The sequence below is a fragment of the Oncorhynchus masou genome, unplaced genomic scaffold, assembly GCF_036934945.1.
Source record: "Oncorhynchus masou masou isolate Uvic2021 unplaced genomic scaffold, UVic_Omas_1.1 unplaced_scaffold_2287, whole genome shotgun sequence".
NCBI lineage: Eukaryota > Metazoa > Chordata > Actinopteri > Salmoniformes > Salmonidae > Oncorhynchus > Oncorhynchus masou.
In genome coordinates, this window is record NW_027008755.1 from 20,001 (window position 1) to 40,800 (window position 20,800).

The 20,800-nt window shown below is 46.1% G+C and overlaps 1 protein-coding gene across 1 annotated transcript in view; it reads left to right on the plus strand.

Annotated features, from left to right (window-relative positions):
• The window catches only part of LOC135533242 (neprilysin-like), a gene marked incomplete at its 5' end in the record, with an annotated part of 34,929 nt that extends 19,358 nt beyond the window's left edge, over positions 1-15,571 (plus strand). The window contains 9 exons of the mRNA XM_064960650.1: positions 5,416-5,493; positions 5,609-5,712; positions 5,860-5,918; positions 9,344-9,463; positions 9,586-9,719; positions 9,997-10,062; positions 11,125-11,220; positions 11,791-11,867; positions 14,008-15,571. Coding sequence (XP_064816722.1) covers positions 5,416-5,493; positions 5,609-5,712; positions 5,860-5,918; positions 9,344-9,463; positions 9,586-9,719; positions 9,997-10,062; positions 11,125-11,220; positions 11,791-11,867; positions 14,008-14,107 — 834 coding nt within the window. The remainder of the gene's footprint in view (positions 1-5,415; positions 5,494-5,608; positions 5,713-5,859; positions 5,919-9,343; positions 9,464-9,585; positions 9,720-9,996; positions 10,063-11,124; positions 11,221-11,790; positions 11,868-14,007) is intronic.
• Positions 15,572-20,800: the final 5,229 nt, after the last annotated feature.

Genomic DNA, 20,800 nt, shown 5'->3' on the forward strand with positions numbered 1-20,800 from the left:
TTTTACCTGTCTCTGTTTTACCTGTCTCTGTTTTACCTGACCCTGTTTTACCTGTCTCTGTTTTACCTGTCTCTGTTTTACCTGTCTCTGTCTCTGTTTACCTGTCTCTGTTTTACCTGCCTCTGTTTTACCTGCCTCTGTTTTACCTGTCTCTGTCTCTGTTTTACCTGTCCCTGTTTTACCTGTCCCTGTTTTACCTGTCTCTGTTTTACCTGCCTCTGTTTTACCTGCCTCTGTTTTACCTGCCTCTGTTTTACCTGTCTTTGTTTTACCTGTCTCTGTCTCTGATTTACTTGTCTCTGTTTTACCTGTCTCTGTCTCTGTTTTACCTGTCTCTGTTTTACCTGTCTCTGTTTTACCTGTCTCTGTCTCTGTTTTACTTGTCTCTGTTTTACCTGTCTCTGTTTGACCTGTCTCTGTCTCTGTTTTACCTGTCTCTGTTTTACCTGTCTCTGTTTTACCTGTCTCTGTTTTACCTGTCTCTGTTTTACCTGTCTCTGTCTCTGTTTTACCTGTCTCTGTTTTACCTGTCTCTGTTTTACCTGCCTCTGTCTCTGTTTTACCTGTCTCTGTTTTACCTGTCTCTGTTTTACCTGTCTCTGTTTTACCTGCCTCTGTTTTACCTGTCTCTGTTTTACCTGACCCTGTTTTACCTGTCTCTGTCTCTGTTTTACCTGTCTCTGTTTGTCCTGTCTCTGTCTCTGTTTTACCTGTCTCTGTCTCTGTTTTACCTGTCTCTGTTTTACCTGTCTCTGTTTTACCTGTTTCTGTTTGACCTGTCTCTGTTTGACCTGTCTCTGTTTGACCTGTCTCTGTTTGACCTGTTTCTGTTTTACCTGCCCCTGTTTTACCTGTATCTGTTTTACCTGTCTCTGTTTTACCTGCCTCTGTTTTACCTGCCTCTGTTTTACCTGCCTCTGTTTTACCTGTCTCTGTTTTACCTGCCTCTGTCTCTGTCTCTGTTTTACCTGTCCCTGTTTTACCTGTCCCTGTTTTACCTGTCCCTGTTTTACCTGTCTCTGTTTTACCTGTCTCTGTTTTACCTGTCCCTGTTTTACCTGCCTCTGTTTTACCTGTCTCTGTTTTACCTGTCTCTGTTTTACCTGTCTCTGTTTTACCTGTCCCTGTTTTACCTGTCCCTGTTTTACCTGTCCCTGTTTTACCTGTCTCTGTTTTACCTGTCTCTGTTTTACTTGTCTCTGTTTTACCTGTCTCTGTTTTACCTGTTTCTGTTTGACCTGTCTCTGTTTGACCTGTCTCTGTTTGACCTGTCTCTGTTTGACATGTCTCTGTTTGACCTGCCCCTGTTTTACCTGTATCTGTTTTACCTGTCTCTGTTTTACCTGCCTCTGTTTTACCTGCCTCTGTTTTACCTGTCTCTGTTTTACCTGCCTCTGTTTTACCTGTCTCTGTCTCTGTCTCTGTTTTACCTGTCCCTGTTTTACCTGTCCCTGTTTTACCTGTCTCTGTTTTACCTGTCTCTGTTTTACCTGTCCCTGTTTTACCTGTCCCTGTTTTACCTGCCTCTGTTTTACCTGTCTCTGTTTTACCTGTCTCTGTTTTACCTGTCTCTGTTTTACCTGTCTCTGTTTTACCTGTCCCTGTTTTACCTGTCCCTGTTTTACCTGTCCCTGTTTTACCTGTCTCTGTTTTACCTGTCTCTGTTTTACTTGTCTCTGTTTTACCTGTCTCTGTTTTACCTGTTTCTGTTTGACCTGTCTCTGTTTGACCTGTCTCTGTTTGACCTGTCTCTGTTTGACCTGTTTCTGTTTTACCTGCCCCTGTTTTACCTGTATCTGTTTTACCTGTCTCTGTTTTACCTGCCTCTGTTTTACCTGCCTCTGTTTTACCTGTCTCTGTTTTACCTGTCTCTGTTTTACCTGCCTCTGTTTTACCTGTCTCTGTCTCTGTCTCTGTTTTACCTGTCCCTTTTTTACCTGTCCCTGTTTTACCTGTCTCTGTTTTACCTGTCTCTGTTTTACCTGTCCCTGTTTTACCTGTCCCTGTTTTACCTGCCTCTGTTTTACCTGTCTCTGTTTTACCTGTCTCTGTTTTACCTGTATCTGTTTTACCTGTCTCTGTTTTACCTGTCTCTGTTTTACCTGTCCCTGTTTTACCTGTCCCTGTTTTACCTGTCTCTGTTTTACCTGCCTCTGTTTTACCTGTCTCTGTTTTACCTGTCTCTGTTTTACCTGTATCTGTTTTACCTGTCTCTGTTTTACCTGTCTCTGTTTTACCTGTCCCTGTTTTACCTGTCCCTGTTTGACCTGTCTCTGTTTGACCTGTCTCTGTTTGACCTGTTTCTGTTTTACCTGCCCCTGTTTTACCTGTATCTGTTTTACCTGTCTCTGTTTTACCTGCCTCTGTTTTACCTGCCTCTGTTTTACCTGTCTCTGTTTTACCTGCCTCTGTTTTACCTGTCTCTGTCTCTGTTTTACCTGTCCCTGTTTTACCTGTCCCTGTTTTACCTGTCTCTGTTTTACCTGTCTCTGTTTTACCTGTCCCTGTTTTACCTGTCCCTGTTTTACCTGCCTCTGTTTTACCTGTCTCTGTTTTACCTGTCTCTGTTTTACCTGTCTCTGTTTTACCTGTCTCTGTTTTACCTGTCCCTGTTTTACCTGTCCCTGTTTTACCTGTCCCTGTTTTACCTGTCTCTGTTTTACCTGTCTCTGTTTTACTTGTCTCTGTTTTACCTGTCTCTGTTTTACCTGTTTCTGTTTGACCTGTCTCTGTTTGACCTGTCTCTGTTTGACCTGTCTCTGTTTGACCTGTTTCTGTTTTACCTGCCCCTGTTTTACCTGTATCTGTTTTACCTGTCTCTGTTTTACCTGCCTCTGTTTTACCTGCCTCTGTTTTACCTGTCTCTGTTTTACCTGTCTCTGTTTTACCTGCCTCTGTTTTACCTGTCTCTGTCTCTGTCTCTGTTTTACCTGTCCCTTTTTTACCTGTCCCTGTTTTACCTGTCTCTGTTTTACCTGTCTCTGTTTTACCTGTCCCTGTTTTACCTGTCCCTGTTTTACCTGTCTCTGTTTTACCTGTCTCTGTTTTACCTGTATCTGTTTTACCTGTCTCTGTTTTACCTGTCTCTGTTTTACCTGTCCCTGTTTTACCTGTCCCTGTTTTACCTGTCTCTGTTTTACCTGTCCCTGTTTTACCTGCCTCTGTTTTACTTGTCTCTGTTTTACCTGTCTCTGTTTTACCTGTATCTGTTTTACCTGTCCCTGTTTTACCTGTCTCTGTTTTACCTCTGTCAAGTGTTATAATCACAAGCTCTATTCATACATTCTGTTTTGTTATTCCCAGTGGTGGAAAAAGTACTCAAATGTCATACTTGAGTAGAAGTGAAAGTCACCCAGTAAAATACTACTTGAGTAAAAGTAAAAACAAAAACGGTTTTAAATTTACTTAATTATCAAAAGTATAAACCATTTCAAATTTCTTGTACCGCACAATTTTCTTGGACAGATAGCCAGGGACACTCCAACACACAGTTATAATTTACAAATGAAACATTTGTGTTTCCGCCAGATCAAAGGCTGTAGGGATGACCAGTGATGTTCTCTGTTTAGTGAGTCCTCCAGATCAGAGGCAGTGGGGATGTTCTCTGTTTAGTGAGTCCTCCAGATCAGAGGCAGTAGGGATGTTCTCTGGTTAGTGAGTCCTCCAGATCAGAGGCAGTAGGGAAGACCAGGGATGTTCTCTGTTTAGTGAGTCCTCCAGATCAGAGGCAGTAGGGATGACCAGAGACGTTCTCTGTTTAGTGAGTCCTCCAGATCAGAGGCAGTAGGGATGACCAGGGATGTTCTCTGTTTAGTGAGTCCTCCAGATCAGAGGCAGTACGGATGTTCTCTGTTTAGTGAGTCCTCCAGATCAAAGGCAGTAGGGATGACCAGGGATGTTCTCTGTTTAGTGAGTCCTCCAGATCAGAGGCAGTACGGATGTTCTCTGTTTAGTGAGTCCTCCAGATCAGAGGCAGTAGGGATGACCAGGGATGTTCTCTGTTTAGTGAGTCCACCAGATCAGAGGCAGTAGGGATGACCAGGGATGTTCTCTGTTTAGTGAGTCCTCCAGATCAGAGGCAGTAGGGATGTTCTCTGTTTAGTGAGTCCTCCAGATCAAAGGCTGTAGGGATGTTCTCTGTTTAGTGAGTCCTCCAGATCAGAGGCAGTAGGGATGTTCTCTGTTTAGTGAGTCCTCCAGATCAAAGGCTGTAGGGATGTTCTCTGTTTAGTGAGTCCTCCAGATCAAAGGCTGTAGGGATGTTCTCTGTTTAGTGAGTCCACCAGATCAGAGGCAGTAGGGATGGCCAGGGATGTTCTCTGGTTAGTGAGTCCTCCAGATCAGAGGCAGTAGGGATGTTCTCTGGTTAGTGAGTCCTCCAGATCAGAGGCAGTAGGGATGACCAGGGATGTTCTCTGTTTAGTGAGTCCTCCAGATCAGAGGCAGTAGGGATGTTCTCTGTTTAGTGAGTCCTCCAGGTCAGAGGCTGTAGCGATGTTCTCTGTTTAGTGAGTCCTCCAGATCAGAGGCAGTAGGAATGACCAGGGATGTTCTCTGTTTAGTGAGTCCTCCAGATCAGAGGCAGTAGGGATGACCAGGGATGTTCTCTGTTTAGTGAGTCCTCCAGATCAAAGGCAGTAGGGATGACCAGGGATGTTCTCTGTTTAGTGAGTCCTCCAGATCAGAGGCAGTAGGGATGTTCTCTGTTTAGTGAGTCCTCCAGGTCAGAGGCAGTAGGGATGTTCTCTGTTTAGTGAGTCCTCCAGATCAGAGGCAGTAGGAATGACCAGGGATGTTCTCTGTTTAGTGAGTCCTCCAGATCAGAGGCAGTAGGGATGACCAGGGATGTTCTCTGTTTAGTGAGTCCTCCAGATCAGAGGCAGTAGGGATGACCAGGGATGTTCTCTGTTTAGTGAGTCCTCCAGATCAGAGGCAGTAGGGATGACCAGGGATGTTCTCTGTTTAGTGAGTCCTCCAGATCAGAGGCAGTAGATGACCAGGGATGTTCTCTGTTTAGTGAGTCCTCCAGATCAGAGGCAGTAGGGATGACCAGGGATGTTCTCTGTTTAGTGAGTCCTCCAGATCAGAGGCAGTAGGGATGACCAGGGATGTTCTCTGTTTAGTGAGTCCTCCAGATCAGAGGCAGTAGGGAGGACCAGAGATGTTCTCTTAATAAGTGTGTGAATTAGACCATTTTCTTGTCAAAATGTCACAAGTACTTTTTGGTGTCAGGGAAAATGTATGTAGTAAAAAGTACATTATTTTCTTTAGGAATGTAGTGATGTAAAAGTTTAAGTTGTCAAAAATATAAATAGTAAAATAAAGTACAGATATCCCAAAAATACTTTAAAGTATTTTTACTTTAGTACTTTACACCACTTGTTACTCCCCTCAAACTCTTCAAATGTTCTGTAGGCACAAGCTATCCGTGAGCGGATTGGCTACTCCGACGACATCAAGAATGACACTTACCTGAACAACGAGTATAAAAATGTGAGTGTTGAAAGGTGAAAGAACATAATCATTTTGTCAGTTGACGTGATACAGTGGACACAGGGTTCAAACTATCATACCTGGTGTGTGTGTGTGTTGTGTGTGTTGGTGTTAGTTGAGCTACAGTGCAGAGGAGTACTTTGAGAACATCCTCCAGAACCTGGACTTCGTACAGAAGAAGCGTCTGAGGAAGCTACGGGTCAAAGTTAACAAGGAAGAGTAAGATCCTCCCTTTCCAAAACCCATTGTCCACGCTGGCTAACATAGCAGCCACAGCACTGATATTACAGTAGTGATTAACTTCTGATGAATTATCAACTCCTCTATTCAATGTTGTTGTGAAACGTTTCTGTGCCTCATCCCTAGATGGGTGACAGGAGCCGCCGTTGTCAACGCCTTCTACTCCTCAAGCAAAAACCAAATAGGTAACAGAGTCACCTCTACTGTAACCTTCAATCACTTCTACAGTCTCCTCTAATCCCCTCTACAGTCTCCTCCAATCCCCTCTACAGTCTCCTCCAGTCACCTCTACTGTAACCTTCAATCACTTCTACAGTCTCCTCTAATCCCTTCTACAGTCTCCTCCAATCCCCTCTACAGTCTCCTCCAGTCACCTCTACTGTAACCTTCAATCACTTCTACAGTCTCCTCTAATCCCCTCTACAGTCTCCTCCAATCCCCTCTACAGTCTCCTCCAATCACCTCTACTGTAACCTTCAATCACTTCTACAGTCTCCTCTAATCCCTTCTACAGTCTCCTCCAATCACCTCTACAGTCTCCTCCAGTCACCTCTACTGTAACCTTCAATCACTTCTACAGTCTCCTCTAATCCCCTCTACTGTAACCTTCAATCACTTCTACAGTCTCCTCCAATCACCTCTACAGTCTCCTCCAATCACCTCTACTGTAACCTTCAATCACTTCTACAGTCTCCTCCAATCACCTCTACAGTCTCCTCCAATCACCTCTACAGTCTCCTCCAATCACCTCTACAGTCTCCTCCAATCACCTCTACAGTCATCTCCAATCAACTCTCCTGTCACCTCTACAGTCTCCTCCAATCACTTCTACAGTCTCCTCTAATCCCCTCTACAGTCTCCTCCAATCTACTCTACAGTCTCCTCCAATCACTTCTACAGTCTCTTCTAATCCCCTCTACAGTCTCCTCCAATCACATCTACAGTCTCCTCCAATCACTTCTACAGTCTCCTCTAATCCCCTCTACAGTCTCCTCCAATCTACTCTACAGTCTCCTCCAATCACCTCTACAGTCACCTCCAATCACCTTTACAGTCATCTCCAATCAACTCTACAGTCACCTCCAATCACCTCTACAGTCACCTCCAATCACCTCTACAGTCATCTCCAATCACCTCTACTGTCACCTCTACAGTCACCTCCCATCACCTCTACTGTCGTCTCCTATGTCACCTTCAATCACCTCTACTGTCATCTCTACAGTCTCCTCCAATCACCTCTACTGTCACCTCTACAGTCTCCTCCAATCACCTCTACTGTCATCTCTACAGTCTCCTCCAATCACCTACAGTCTCCTCCAATCACCTCTACTGTCACCTCTACAGTCTCCTCCAGTCACCTCTACTGTCACCTCTACATTCTCCTCCAATCACCTCTACTGTCACCTCTACAGTCTCCTCCAATCACATCTACAGTCACCTCTACAGTCTCCTCCAATCACATCTACTGTCACCTCTACAGTCTCCTCCAATCACCTCTACTGTCACCTCTACAGTCACCTCCCATCACCTCTACTGTTGTCTCCTCTGTCACCTCCATTCACCTCCACTGTCACCTTCAATCACCTCTACTGTCATCTCTACAGTCTCCTCCAATCACCTCTACTGTCACCTCTACAGTCTCCTCCAATCACCTCTACAGACTCCTCCAATCACCTCTACAGTCTCCTCCAATCACCTCCACTGTCACCTCTACAGTCTCCTCCAATCACCTCTACAGTCTCCTCCAATCACCTCTACAGTCTCCTCCAATCACCTCCACTGTCACCTCTACAGTCTCCTCCAATCACCTCTACAGACTCCTCCAATCATCTCTTCTGTCACCTCCAATCATCTCTACTGTCACCTCTACAGTCTCCTCCAATCACCTCTACAGTCTCCTCCAATCACCTCCACTGTCACCTCTACAGTCTTCTCCAATCATCTCTACTGTCACCTCTACAGTCTCCTCCAATCATCTCTACTGTCATCTCTACTGTCAACTCCAATCACCTACAGTGTCCTCCAATCACCTCTACTGTCACCTCTACAGTGTCCTCCAATCACCTCTTCTTTCACCTCTGCAGTCACCTCCAATCACCTACAATGTCCACCAATCACCTCTACTGTCATCTCTACAGTCTCCTCCAATCACCTCTACTGTCACCACTACAGTCTCCTCCAATCACCTCTACTGTCACCTTCAATCACCTCTACTGTCACCTTCAATCACCTCTACTGTCACCTCCAATCACCTCTACTGTCAACTCCAATCTCCTCTACTGTCATCTCTTCTGTCACCTCCAATCCTCTCTACTGTCACCTCTACACTCTCCTCCAATCACCTCTACTGTCACCTCTACAGTGTCCTCCAATCACCTCTACTGTCAACTCTACAGTCTCCTCCAATCATCTCTACTGTCACCTCTACAGTCTCCTCCAATCACCTCTACTGTCACCTCTACAGTCTCCTCCAATCACCTCTACTGTCACCTTCAATCACCTCTACTGTCACCTTCAATCTCCTCTACTGTCATCTCTTCTGTCACCTCCAATCATCTCTACTGTCACCTCTACAGTCTCCTCCAATCACCTCTACTGTCACCTCTACAGTCACCTCCCATCATCTCTACTGTCACCTCTACAGTCACCTCCCATCACCTCTACTGTCGTCTCCTCTGTCATCTCCAATCACCTCTACTGTCACCTTCAATCACCTCTACTGTCACCTCCAATCACCTCTACTGTCAACTCCAATCTCCTCTACTGTCATCTCTTCTGTCACCTCCAATCATCTCTACAGGTCAACTCCAATCTCCTCTACTGTCATCTCTTTTGTCATCTCCCATTACCGCTACTGTCACCTCCAGTCTCCTCTACTGTCATCTCTACTGTCACCTCCAATCATCTCTACTGTCACCTCTACTAACACCTCCGATCATCACTACTGTCACCTGTACTGTCACCTCCAATCATCTTTGCTGTCACCTGTACTGTCATCTCCAATTATCTCTACTGTCACCTGTACTGTCATCTCCAGTCATCTCTACTGTCAACTTCAATCACCTCTACTGTCATCTCTTCTGTCACTTCCAATAATCTCTACTGTCATCTCTTCTGTCACCTCCAATCATCTCTTCTGTCAACTCCAATCACCTCTACTGTCACCTCCAATCATCTCTACTGTCACCTCCAATCATCTCTACTGTCACCTGTACTGTCTCCTCCAATCACCTCTACTGTCACCTCCAATCACCTCTACTGTCACCTCCAATCATCTCTACTGTCACCTGTACTGTAACCTCCAATCATCTCTACTGTCACCTGTACTGTCACCTCCAATCATCTCTACTGTCACCTGTACTGTCACCTCCAATCATCTCTACTGTCACCTGTACTGTCACCTCCAATCATCTCTACTGTCAACTTCAATCATCTCTACTGTCAACTCTACTGTCACCTCCAATCATCTCTACTGTCACCTGTACTGTCACCTCCAATCATCTCTACTGTTCCCTCCCATCACCTCTACTGTGTCCTCCCATCAATTCTACTGTCTTCTCCCATCACTCTGAAGGTGAAAGATGTGAGATCCTTTCTTCCTCCTCCTCAGTGTTCCCAGCTGGCATCCTCCAGCCTCCGTTCTTCGGTAAGGGCCAGACCAAGTCCCTGAACTTTGGCGGTATCGGCATGGTGATCGGACATGAGATCACACACGGGTTCGATGACAACGGTAAGACACTCTGCACACGGAATTGGCTTTGTTAGAATGGACAGTCCAATTCAAAGTGTCGTTTCACGACACGTGGACAAGCTGGTCAGCTGTCCGTAACAGTTTGTTTGTCCGGTTGCCAGGTCGTAACTACGATAAAGATGGTGACCTGAAGGACTGGTGGACGCCAAGCTCCACCCAGAACTTTGTGAATCTGTCCAAGTGCATTGTGGACCAGTATGGAAGCTTCTCCTGGGACCTGGCCAACGGACTGAATGTATGTTTTACTCTCGCCTCTCTCCCTTTTTTTCTTAATTGAATCTGTTTTCTCTCCTTTCTTTTCCAGGAAATGAGTGCAGGGTTCACATTTATACCCCTCTGTCTCTTTACGTACGCTCATCTCCTGTCCTCCCTTGACTTGTTGCCGTGAACAATAGCATTTTGTTTTATTCTCATTTACCCGCAGCGTGGAAAATGGTTTCCCTGGGATGGAGAACTGCTGAAATACTCAATTACAGGCCATATTCATCTGTCTTTTTGTTTTCTGTAAGCAGCTCAATGGGAAAAACACTCTGGGCGAGAACATCGCAGACAACGGAGGCATCCGTCAGTCCTACCAGGTACGAATGACCACTGTAGAAAGACACATTTTACAGCTTGAAAAAAGATGCACACACATTATGAAGACGGAGTCCTTTAACCCAGGAAGGAAATGGATTCCAGTAATCTGTTACACCATTTTGTAACGGCGTTCGTCTGTTGAAGGAGAAGCGGACCAAAATGCAGCGTGGTGGTTACTCATGTTCTTTAATGAAAATGAACTAGACATGAAATAACTTAAATATACAAAACAACAAATGGAACGTGAAAACCTATACAGCCTATCTGGTGACTACAAACACAGAGACGGGAACAATCACCCACGAAACACTCAAAGAATATGGCTGCCTAAATATGGTTCCCAATCAGAGACAACAATAATCACCTGACTCTGATTGAGAACTGCCTCAGGCAGCCATAGATTCTGCTAGATACCCCCAAGACGAAACACACCACAATAAACCCATGTCACACCCTGGCCTGACCAAATACATGAAGACAAACACAATATAAAGAGACCAGGGCGTGACACATTTTCTCTATTTCTCCCTCGCATCTCCATTGTTTTAGCATTTGATGATTAGCTATATACGTCTGAGTGACATGTTGTGAGATGAAATGAGATCGGAAGGACTTGTGGGTAATTGCCATCTGCCAGTAATATTACTAATTACTATGTCCTCCTGCCAGCTCTCTGATTGAACCATTAGACATGCTCTCGGAGCATGGTGTGAGTAATGAGCAATGTGATTGGCCAACCAGGCGTCTCGGGTTAGTGTCCAGAGGGAAGACGAAGTGATGACGGAGGGATGAGGACAACACTTCTTCACAGAGTCTGAGAGCCCTGTGTTTACTTTATACCTTTTCAAAGAAGGTGGGAGAGTCTGAGACCATCTGATGTGATTGGTGTTAAATCAAGTACCTATCTATCTATTGTCAAGTATTAAAGACTGGTGTTGTGATGATTTCAGGCCAGAGAGGTTTGAAGTGGTGTTGTGATAATTTCAGGCCAGAGAGGTTTGAAGTGGTGTTGTGATGATTTCAGGCCAGAGAGGTTTGAAGTGGTGTTGTGATGATTTCAGGCATACCTGAACTATGTGGAGAAGAATGGGAATGAGCCTCTCCTGCCTGGAATAAACCTCAACCATCAACAACTCTTCTTTGTCAACTTCGCCCAGGTCAGACTGGATGAATGGATGGGTGAATGAATGGCTGGATGGATGAATGGATGGATGGATGGATGAATGGACAGATGGGATGGGTGGGTGGATGAATGCATCGGTGGGTGAATGAATGGATGGATGAATGGATGGGTGGATGGATGGATGGATGGATGGGTGGATGACTGGATTGATGGGATGGGTGGGTGGATGAATGCATTGGTGGGTGAATGGATGGGTGGGTGGATAAATGGATGGGTGGATGAATGGATGGGTGAATGGATGGATGGGTGGGTGGGTGGGTGGGTGGGTGGTTTGGTGGGTGGGTGGGTGGGTGGGTGGGTGAATGAATGGATGTATGGATGGGTGGGTGGATGGATGGATGGGTGAATGGGTGGATGAGTGGGTGGATGGGTGGGTGGGTGAATGGATGGGTGGGTGGGTGGGTGGGTGGGTGGGTGGATGAATGATTGGATGGATGGTTGGTTGGATGAATGGATGAATGGGTGGATGGATGATTGAATGGATGGATGGGTGGATGAATGGATGGGTGGATGTCACAGCCTCTCCCATCTCTTCCTCCTCCAGGTGTGGTGTGGAACACATCGACCAGAACAAGCTGTCAACTCCATCAAAGTAGATGTACACAGTCCAGGGAAGTTCAGGTACGATCTCTCTCTTCATTCCATTCCTCTCCTGTATCAATCAATGCCACTTCCTCTTCCCCTCACTCCATCTCTGTCCATATTAACTCAGGGCCACTTCGTCTTCCCCTCACTCCATCTCTGTTGATATTAATTCAGGGCCACTTCCTCTTCCCCTCACTCCATCTCTGTTGATATTAATTCAGGGCCACTTCCTCTTCCCCTCACCCCATCTCTTGTCCATATTAACTCGGGGACACTTCCTCTTCCCCTTACTCCATCTCTGTCCATATTAACTCAGGGACACTTCCTCTCCCCCTCACCCCATCTCTGTTGATATTAATTCAGGGCCACTTCCTCTTCCCCTCACCCCATCTCTGTCCATACTAACCCAGGGCCACTTCCTCTTCCCCTCACCCCATCTCTGTCCATATTAACCCAGGGCCACTTCCTCTTCCCCTCACCCCATCTCTGTCCATATTAACCCAGGGCCACTTCCTCTTCCCCTCACCCCACCTCTGTTGATATTAATTCAGGGCCACTTCCTCTTCCCCTCACTCCATCTCTGTCCATATTAACTCAGGGCCACTTCCTCTTCCCCTCACCCCATCTCTGTCCATATTAACTCAGGGACACTTCCTCTCCCCCTCACCCCATCTCTGTTGATATTAATTCAGGGCCACTTCCTCTTCCCCTCACCCCATCTCTGTCCATATTAACCCAGGGCCACTTCCTCTTCCCCTCACTCCATCTCTGTCCATATTAACTCAGGGCCACTTCCTCTTCCCCTCACCCCACCTCTGTTGATATTAATTCAGGGCCACTTCCTCTTCCCCTCACCCCATCTCTGTCCATATTAACTCAGGGACACTTCCTCTCCCCCTCACCCCATCTCTGTTGATATTAATTCAGGGCCACTTCCTCTTCCCCTCACCCCATCTCTGTCCATATTAACCCAGGGCCACTTCCTCTTCCCCTCACTCCATCTCTGTCCATATTAACTCAATACCACTTCCTCTTCCCCTCACTCCATCTCTGTCCATATTAATTCAGGGACACTTCCTCTTCCCCTACTCCATCTCTGTCCATATTAATTCAGGGCCACTTCCTCTTCCCCTCACCCCATCTCTGTCCATATTAACTCAGGGCCACTTCCTCTTCCCCTCACCCCATCTCTGTCCATATTAATTCAGGGCCACTTCCTCTTCCCCTCACCCCATCTCTGTCCATATTAACTCAGGGCCACTTCCTCTTCCCCTCACTCCATCTCTGTCCATATTAACTCAGGGCCACTTCCTCTTCCCCTCACTCCATCTCTGTTGATATTAACTCAGGGCCACTTCCTCTTCCCCTCACCCCATCTCTGTCCATATTAACTCAGGGCCACTTCCTCTTCCCCTCACCCCATCTCTGTCCATATTAACTCAGGGCCACTTCCTCTTCCCCTCACCCCATCTCTGTCCATATTAACTCAGGGCCACTTCCTCCTCCCCCTACTCCATCTCTGTCCATATTAACCCAGGGCCACTTCCTCTTCCCCTCACTCCATCTCTGTCCATATTAACTCAGGGCCACTTCCTCTTCCCCTCACCCCATCTCTGTCCATATTAACTCAGGGCCACTTCCTCCTCCCCCTACTCCATCTCTGTCCATATTAACCCAGGGCCACTTCCTCTTCCCCTCACTCCATCTCTGTCCATATTAACCCAGGGCCACTTCCTCTTCCCCTCACTCCATCTCTGTCCATATTAACTCAGGGCCACTTCCTCTTCCCCTCACCCCATCTCTGTCCATATTAACTCAGGGCCACTTCCTCCTCCCCCTACTCCATCTCTGTCCATTTTAACCCAGGGCCACTTCCTCTTCCCCTCACTCCATCTCTGTCCATATTAACCCAGGGCCACTTCCTCTTCCCCTCACCCCATCTCTGTCCATATTAACCCAGGGCCACTTCCTCTTCCCCTCACCCCATCTCTGTCCATATTAACTCAGGGCCACTTCCTCCTCCCCTCACCCCATCTCTGTCCATATTAATGGTTTGTGTTCCTCAGTGTCTCTGGATTTCCTTATTTCATTTTAATGAGTGTTGGATTTAGACCTGGGACACCAGTTGTGGTGATTGCCTCGTCGTTCTCGCCAATAATGACCTTTTCCTGTTCAGGGTTCTGGGGTCCCTCCAGAACTTCCCAGAGTTTGCCAAGGCCTTCAACTGTCCCAAGAACAGCTACATGGTGCCTGGCCAGACTTGTCAAGTCTGGTGATACTGTAGTCCTGACACTGGCCTTGCCCTGAGGCTGGTGGAGGGTGAGAGGTGGGCTTGTGTCCTCTTCCCCCTCATCACCTCATTTTCCCACCTGACTGTTAGAGCACTATTCTGGGACAGGGATATAGTCGATGTTCCCCAGTTCACTTCAGGGTGGGACCAGGACTGCTAAACTGATCGTACAGAACAACCAGCTTCAAGGGACTACAGAGGGCTGTTCATATCCAGCTCCCAGGCTCTTCACCTGATCACCCAGGTCACCGCTTTCCACTTAATACAGTCACGCCAATCACAATATATATATATTTTTTTTGGGGGGGGGGTTGAAAATGTACTTTTCAATTAAATTTCTCCCTTTGTATTTCAATCAGGATTCTTCTTTTTTGACAGACAGACAGACAGGCAGACAGACAGACAGACAGACAGACAGACACAGACAGACTTTTGAACCATGTCCATTATTCTAAACTGTCACTTTGTTCGTCCAAAATGTTATTTGTTTTACACGATATATAAACCAAAATGTATACAGTATATCAATGTGTTCTAGATGAGTATACATTGACAGTGATCGACAGTCTCCCCTCTATTGGGGGGATTATATTTTATGGTATATTTAAGAAAATAACATTTTATTTGACTGACTATACACCAATGAGTATAATTAGAATAGCATAAATGTTCTGTATATAAGGTCAAAATAGCTTCAAAATGGGTGCCAACTGTTTATGTCTACAAGCATTGAACCAAAATGAAGTTGTTGCCTTGGGAATCAGTTGGGTGACCTATCTGGTCAGGAATTGACATATACCAAACACATTCATCTTTTTATTTTAAAGTAAGAATGTGAGCTTAATTTAAACTTCACCATGTGTTCAGCAAAAGAGGCTGGTGATGGGGAATATAGGAGGACGGGCTCATTGTAATGGCTGGACTGGAATCAATGGAATGGTATCAAACACATGGAAACAAAGCGTTTGACTCCGTTCCATTGACTCCGTTCCATCGACTCCGTTCCATCGACTCCGTTCCATCGACTCCGTTCCATCGACTCCGTTCCATCGACTCCGTTCCATTGACTCCGTTCCATTGACTCCGTTCCATCGACTCCGTTCCATTGACTCCGTTCCATCGACTCCGTTCCATTGACTCCGTTCCATTGACTCCGTTCCATTGACTCCATTCCATTGACTCCGTTCCAGCCGTTACAATGAGCCTGTCCTCCGATAGATCCCACCTCTTCTGGTGTTCTCTGTGCGTGTGGGTGTTTGTATTTGTTTATGTGTGTGTTGATGTGTGTTTTTTGTCTGGGTGTGACCGCTACATTTTTCAACAAGCTTAGGAAGCCTTACATAACCCATAGAGCTACTGCTGTTTTGTGTGTGTGGGGGGCAGAGGAAGTCTGGTTTGTAGTGAAACCACACCCACCCAACCACCCACCAGTGGAGGCTGATGAGGGGAGGACGGCTCATAGTAATTGCTGGAATGGAGTCAATGGAATGGTATCAAACACATGGAAACCATGTACCATTCCATTGACTCCATTCCAGCCATTACTATGAGCCGTCCTCCCCTCATCAGTCTCCACTGGTGGGTGGGTGGGTGGGTGTTTACTCCATTCCAGCCATTACTATGAGCCGTCCTCCCCTCATCAGTCTCCACTGGTGGGTGGGTGGGTGGGTGTTTACTCCATTCCAGCCATTACTATGAGCCGTCCTCCCCTCATCAGCCTCCACTGGTGGGTGGGTGGGTGGGTGTTTACTCCATTCCAGCCATTACTATGAGCCGTCCTCCCCTCATCAGTCTCCACACACACTGTTAACGCCAAAGTTTTCCAATTTCAAATCCCTATATGAGCCTCTCTGGTTTCCAGCATTCTCAGACAATATTTTCCTGCTTTAAAAGCGTGCCATGAATAACCTCTCCCTCCTCTCTCTCTTATCTCTTTTTCTTCTCTGTCTCTCTCTTATCTATCTTATCTCTCTCTCTTCTCTCTTCTCTTCTCTCTCCTCTCTCTCTCGCTCTCATCTCTCCTCTCTCATCTCTCCTCTCTCTCAATCTCTCCTCTCTCATCTCTCCTCTCTCTCAATCTCTCCTCTCTCATCTCTCCTCTCTCTCACTCTCTCCTCTCTCTTCTCTCTCTACTCCCTTCTCTTCTGTCTCTCTAATCTCTCCTCTCTCAATCTCTTCTCCCTCTTCTGATTCTCTCCATTTCTCTTTTTCTATCGCTCTCTCTTTTCATCTCATTCACATTCACTCTTACACACACACACACGGTTAACGCTAAAGTTTTCCAATTTCAAATCCCTATATGAGCCTCTCTGGTTTCCAGCAATCTCAAATAATATTTTCCTGATTTAAAAGCGTGCCACGAATAACCTCTCCCTCCTCTCTCTCTTATCTCTTTTTCTTCTCTGTCTCTCTCTTATCTATCTTCTCTCTCTCTCTTCTCTCTCTCTCCCACCTCCCTCCCTCTTCTTTTCTCTCTTCTCTCTCTCTCCTCTCTCTCTCGCTCTCTCTTCTCTCTCTTTCTCTCAAACACACAGACACGGCAAACCAATCAAATGTGTTTTCGCTGTTGATTACATCATTAGTATGGTTTCTTGTAAATATAGATTTACTAAGTGTTTATTTTTAGTTTTTTATGCCTTTGTAAAAGAAAGCAGATAGAATCTTTTCCCCTGTAAATCTGGTTGGTGTCACTGTATCCATTTTGATTTTCTTTGAATGGGAAAATTAGGTTCAGTCCACAATGTGTCATGGGACTCAAAACATTACTGTTTCTCAAAATGTCCCCTGTAAGTGTTGCCATGTCCACTCACACTGCTTTCTCTGTATATGTTACCCCTCACACACACACACACACACACACACACACACACACACACACACACACACACACACACACACACACACACACACACACACACACACACACACACACACACACACACACACACACACACACAACCATCCCACCTGTAGGACAGACAGATATACCTCAGTTGCCTGTTTTTAGATACTTTGTAATAAAAAAAAATCCTGATGACAATAATGATGAGCATCTTGCCATTTTTTACTATAATAATGAATCCTTCAGGTTCCACTTGTGTGTGTGTGGTACGTGCTGCTTTGCTTTATCTTGGCCAGGTCACAGTTGTGAATGGCTTACCTGGTTAAATAAAACATTTTGTTTAAGTATGTGAGAGGAGGAGAGAGAGGGAGAGATGTAGAGGGAGACAGAGAGAGGGTGAGAGATGGAGAGAGAGAGGGAGAGATGAGAGGAGATAGAGAGAGAGGGAGACAGAGAGAGGGGGAGAGAGAGAGGGGGTGAGAGGGTAGGAGAGAAAGTGACAGGGAGAGAAAGGGCGAGAGAGAGGGAGCGTTGTAGAGGAAGACAGAGAGAGGCAAAGGGTGAGAGAGGGAGAGAAAGGGCGGGCGAGAAAGAGACTGGGAGAGAGAGGGAGACAGAGTGAGAGAGGGACACAGAAAGACAAAGGGAGACAGAGAGAGACAAAGGGAGAGAGAGGGATACAGAGAAAGACAAAGGGAGAGAGAAGGAGACAGAGTGAGAGAGGGACACAGAAAGACAAAGGGAGACAGAGAGAGACAAAGGGAGAGAGAGGGAGACAGAGAGAGACAAAGGGAGAGAGAGGGACACAGAGAAAGACAAAGGGAGAGAGAGGGAGACAGAGTGAGAGAGGGACACAGAAAGACAAAGGGAGAGTGAGGGAGACAGAGAGAGACAAAGGGAGAGAGAGGGAGACAGAGAGAGACAAAGGGAGAGAGAGGGACACAGAGAAAGACAAAGGGAGAGAGAAGGAGACAGAGAGAGACAGAGTGAGAGAGGGACACAGAAAGACAAAGGGAGAGAGAAGGAGACAGAGAGAGACAAAGGGAGAGAGAGGGAGACAGAGAGAGACAAAGGGAGAGAGAGGGAGACAGAGAGAGACAAAGGGAGAGAGAGGGAGACAGAGAGAGACAAAGGAGAGAGAGGAACACAGAGAAAGACAAAGGGAGAGAGAAGGAGACTGAGAGAGACAGAGTGAGAGAGGGACACCGAAAGACAAAGGGAGAGAGAGGGAGACAGAGAGAGACAAAGGGAGAGAGAGGGACACAGAGAAAGACAAAGGGAGAGAGAAGGAGACAGAGAGAGACAGAGTGAGAGAGGGACACAGAAAGACAAAGGGAGAGAGAAGGAGACAGAGAGAGACAAAGGGAGAGAGAGGGAGACAGAGAGAGACAAAGGGAGAGAGAGGGAGACAGAGAGAGACAAAGGGAGAGAGAGGGAGACAGAGAGAGACAAAGGGAGAGAGAGGAACACAGAGAAAGACAAAGGGAGAGAGAAGGAGACTGAGAGAGACAGAGTGAGAGAGGGACACCGAAAGACAAAGGGAGAGAGAGGGAGACAGAGAGAGACAGAGTGAGAGAGAGACACAGAAAGACAAAGGGAGAGAGAGGGAGACAGAGAGAGACAAAGGGAGAGAGAAAGAGAGACAGGGAGAGAGTGATACTGTACCATCAGGGTCTATCTGAGATGAAAACAGGTGGATGGACATCCTGTACAGCCAGTTACCAAGCAACACAGAGTTTTCCTTAGACTTTCCCTAATGTCTGAGACAGCCGAGCTCTGTGAGATGCAACGCTGCTCGTTCCTGTAATCTCATTGTGCTACTATTGGCAAGGGTGGTTCTGGTATATGTCTACCTCGGGGGGGGGGGGGGGGGGAAACCACCAGGACTGTGATTGTCATAAGTCTGGGGTACGCCAAATAAGAATGTGATATACATTTTTTTCTCCATTATATATATATTTATATATAGATATTCTCACATTGTCAAACAGTCCATTTAGACTTTCCAATGGGGCTGTACATTTGGGTGAGTTTATTTTCTCGCCTGAGTAGCCTCGTGTCACTGCCAAAAAATGTAATGAAACCATCTAGTGATCAGTGAAATAACAACACAATGTCAGATGCAGGTAGCCTAGTCAAATAATGAACATCCAATCACACCGTTACTCTCTTGTGGGAATTCCACTAACGGTCTGTATGGAGCCAAACTGCAGCTCATTCCGTTTGCTCCAAAATGTATAAATGGTTAAAAAAAGTCCCGCGTCCATAGAGACACATACCAGCTCTACTGGTAGTACTGCTACTACCACTAGGACCTCATACTGCTACTACCACTAGGACATCATACTGCTACTACCACTAGGACATCTTACTGCTACTATCACTAGGACATCATACTGCTACTACCACTAGGACCTCATACTGCTACTACCACTAGGACATCATACTGCTACTACCACTAGGACCTCATACTGCTACTACCACTAGGACATCATACTGCTACTACTACTAGGGCATCATACTGCTACTAGGACATCATACTACCACTAGGACATCATACTGCTACTACCACTAGGACCTCATACTGCTACTACCACTAGGACCTCATACTGCTACTAGGACATCATACTGCTACTACCACTAGGACATCATACTGCTACTACCACTAGGACATCATACTGCTACTACCACTAGGACCTTATACTGCTACTACCACTAGGACCTCATACTGCTACTACCACTAGGACCTCATACTGCTACTAGGACATCATACTGCTACTACCACTAGGACATCGTACTGCTACTACCACTAGGACATAATACTGCTACTACCACTAGGACCTCATACTGCTACTACCACTAGGACATCATACTGCTACTACCACTAGGACATCATACTGCTACTATCACTAGGACATCGTACTGCTACTACCACTAGGACATAATACTGCTACTACCACTAGGACATCATACTGCTACTACCACTAGGACATAATACTGCTACTACCACTAGGACATCATACTGCTACTACCACTAGGACATAATACTGCTACTACCACTAGGACATAATACTGCTACTACCACTAGGACATCATACTGCTACTACCACTAGGACATAATACTGCTACTACCACTAGGACATCATACTGCTACTACCACTAGGACATCATACTGCTACTACCACTATGACCTCATACTGCTACTACCACTAGGACATCATACTGCTACTACCACTAGGACCTCATACTGCTACTACCACTAGGACCTCATACTGCTACTACCACTAGGACATCATACTGCTACTACTACTAGGACCTCATACTGCTACTACCACTAGGACCTCATACTGCTACTACCACTAGGACATCATACTGCTACTACCACTAGGACCTCATACTGCTACTACCACTAGGACATCATACTGCTACTACCACTATGACCTCATACTGCTACTACCACTAGGACATCATACTGCTACTACCACTAGGACATCATACTGCTACTACCACTAGGACCTCATACTGCTACTACCACTAGGACCTCATACTGCTACTACTACTAGGACCTCATACTGCTACTACCACTAGGACCTCATACTGCTACTACCACTAGGACATCATACTGCTACCACCACTAGGACCTTATACTGCTACTACCACTAGGACATCATACTGCTACTACTACTAGGACCTCATACTGCTACTACCACTAGGACCTCATACTGCTACTACCACTAGGACCTCATACTGCTACTACCACTACTAGGACATCATACTGCTACTACCACTACCACATCATACTGCTACTACCACTAGGACATCATACTGCTACTATCA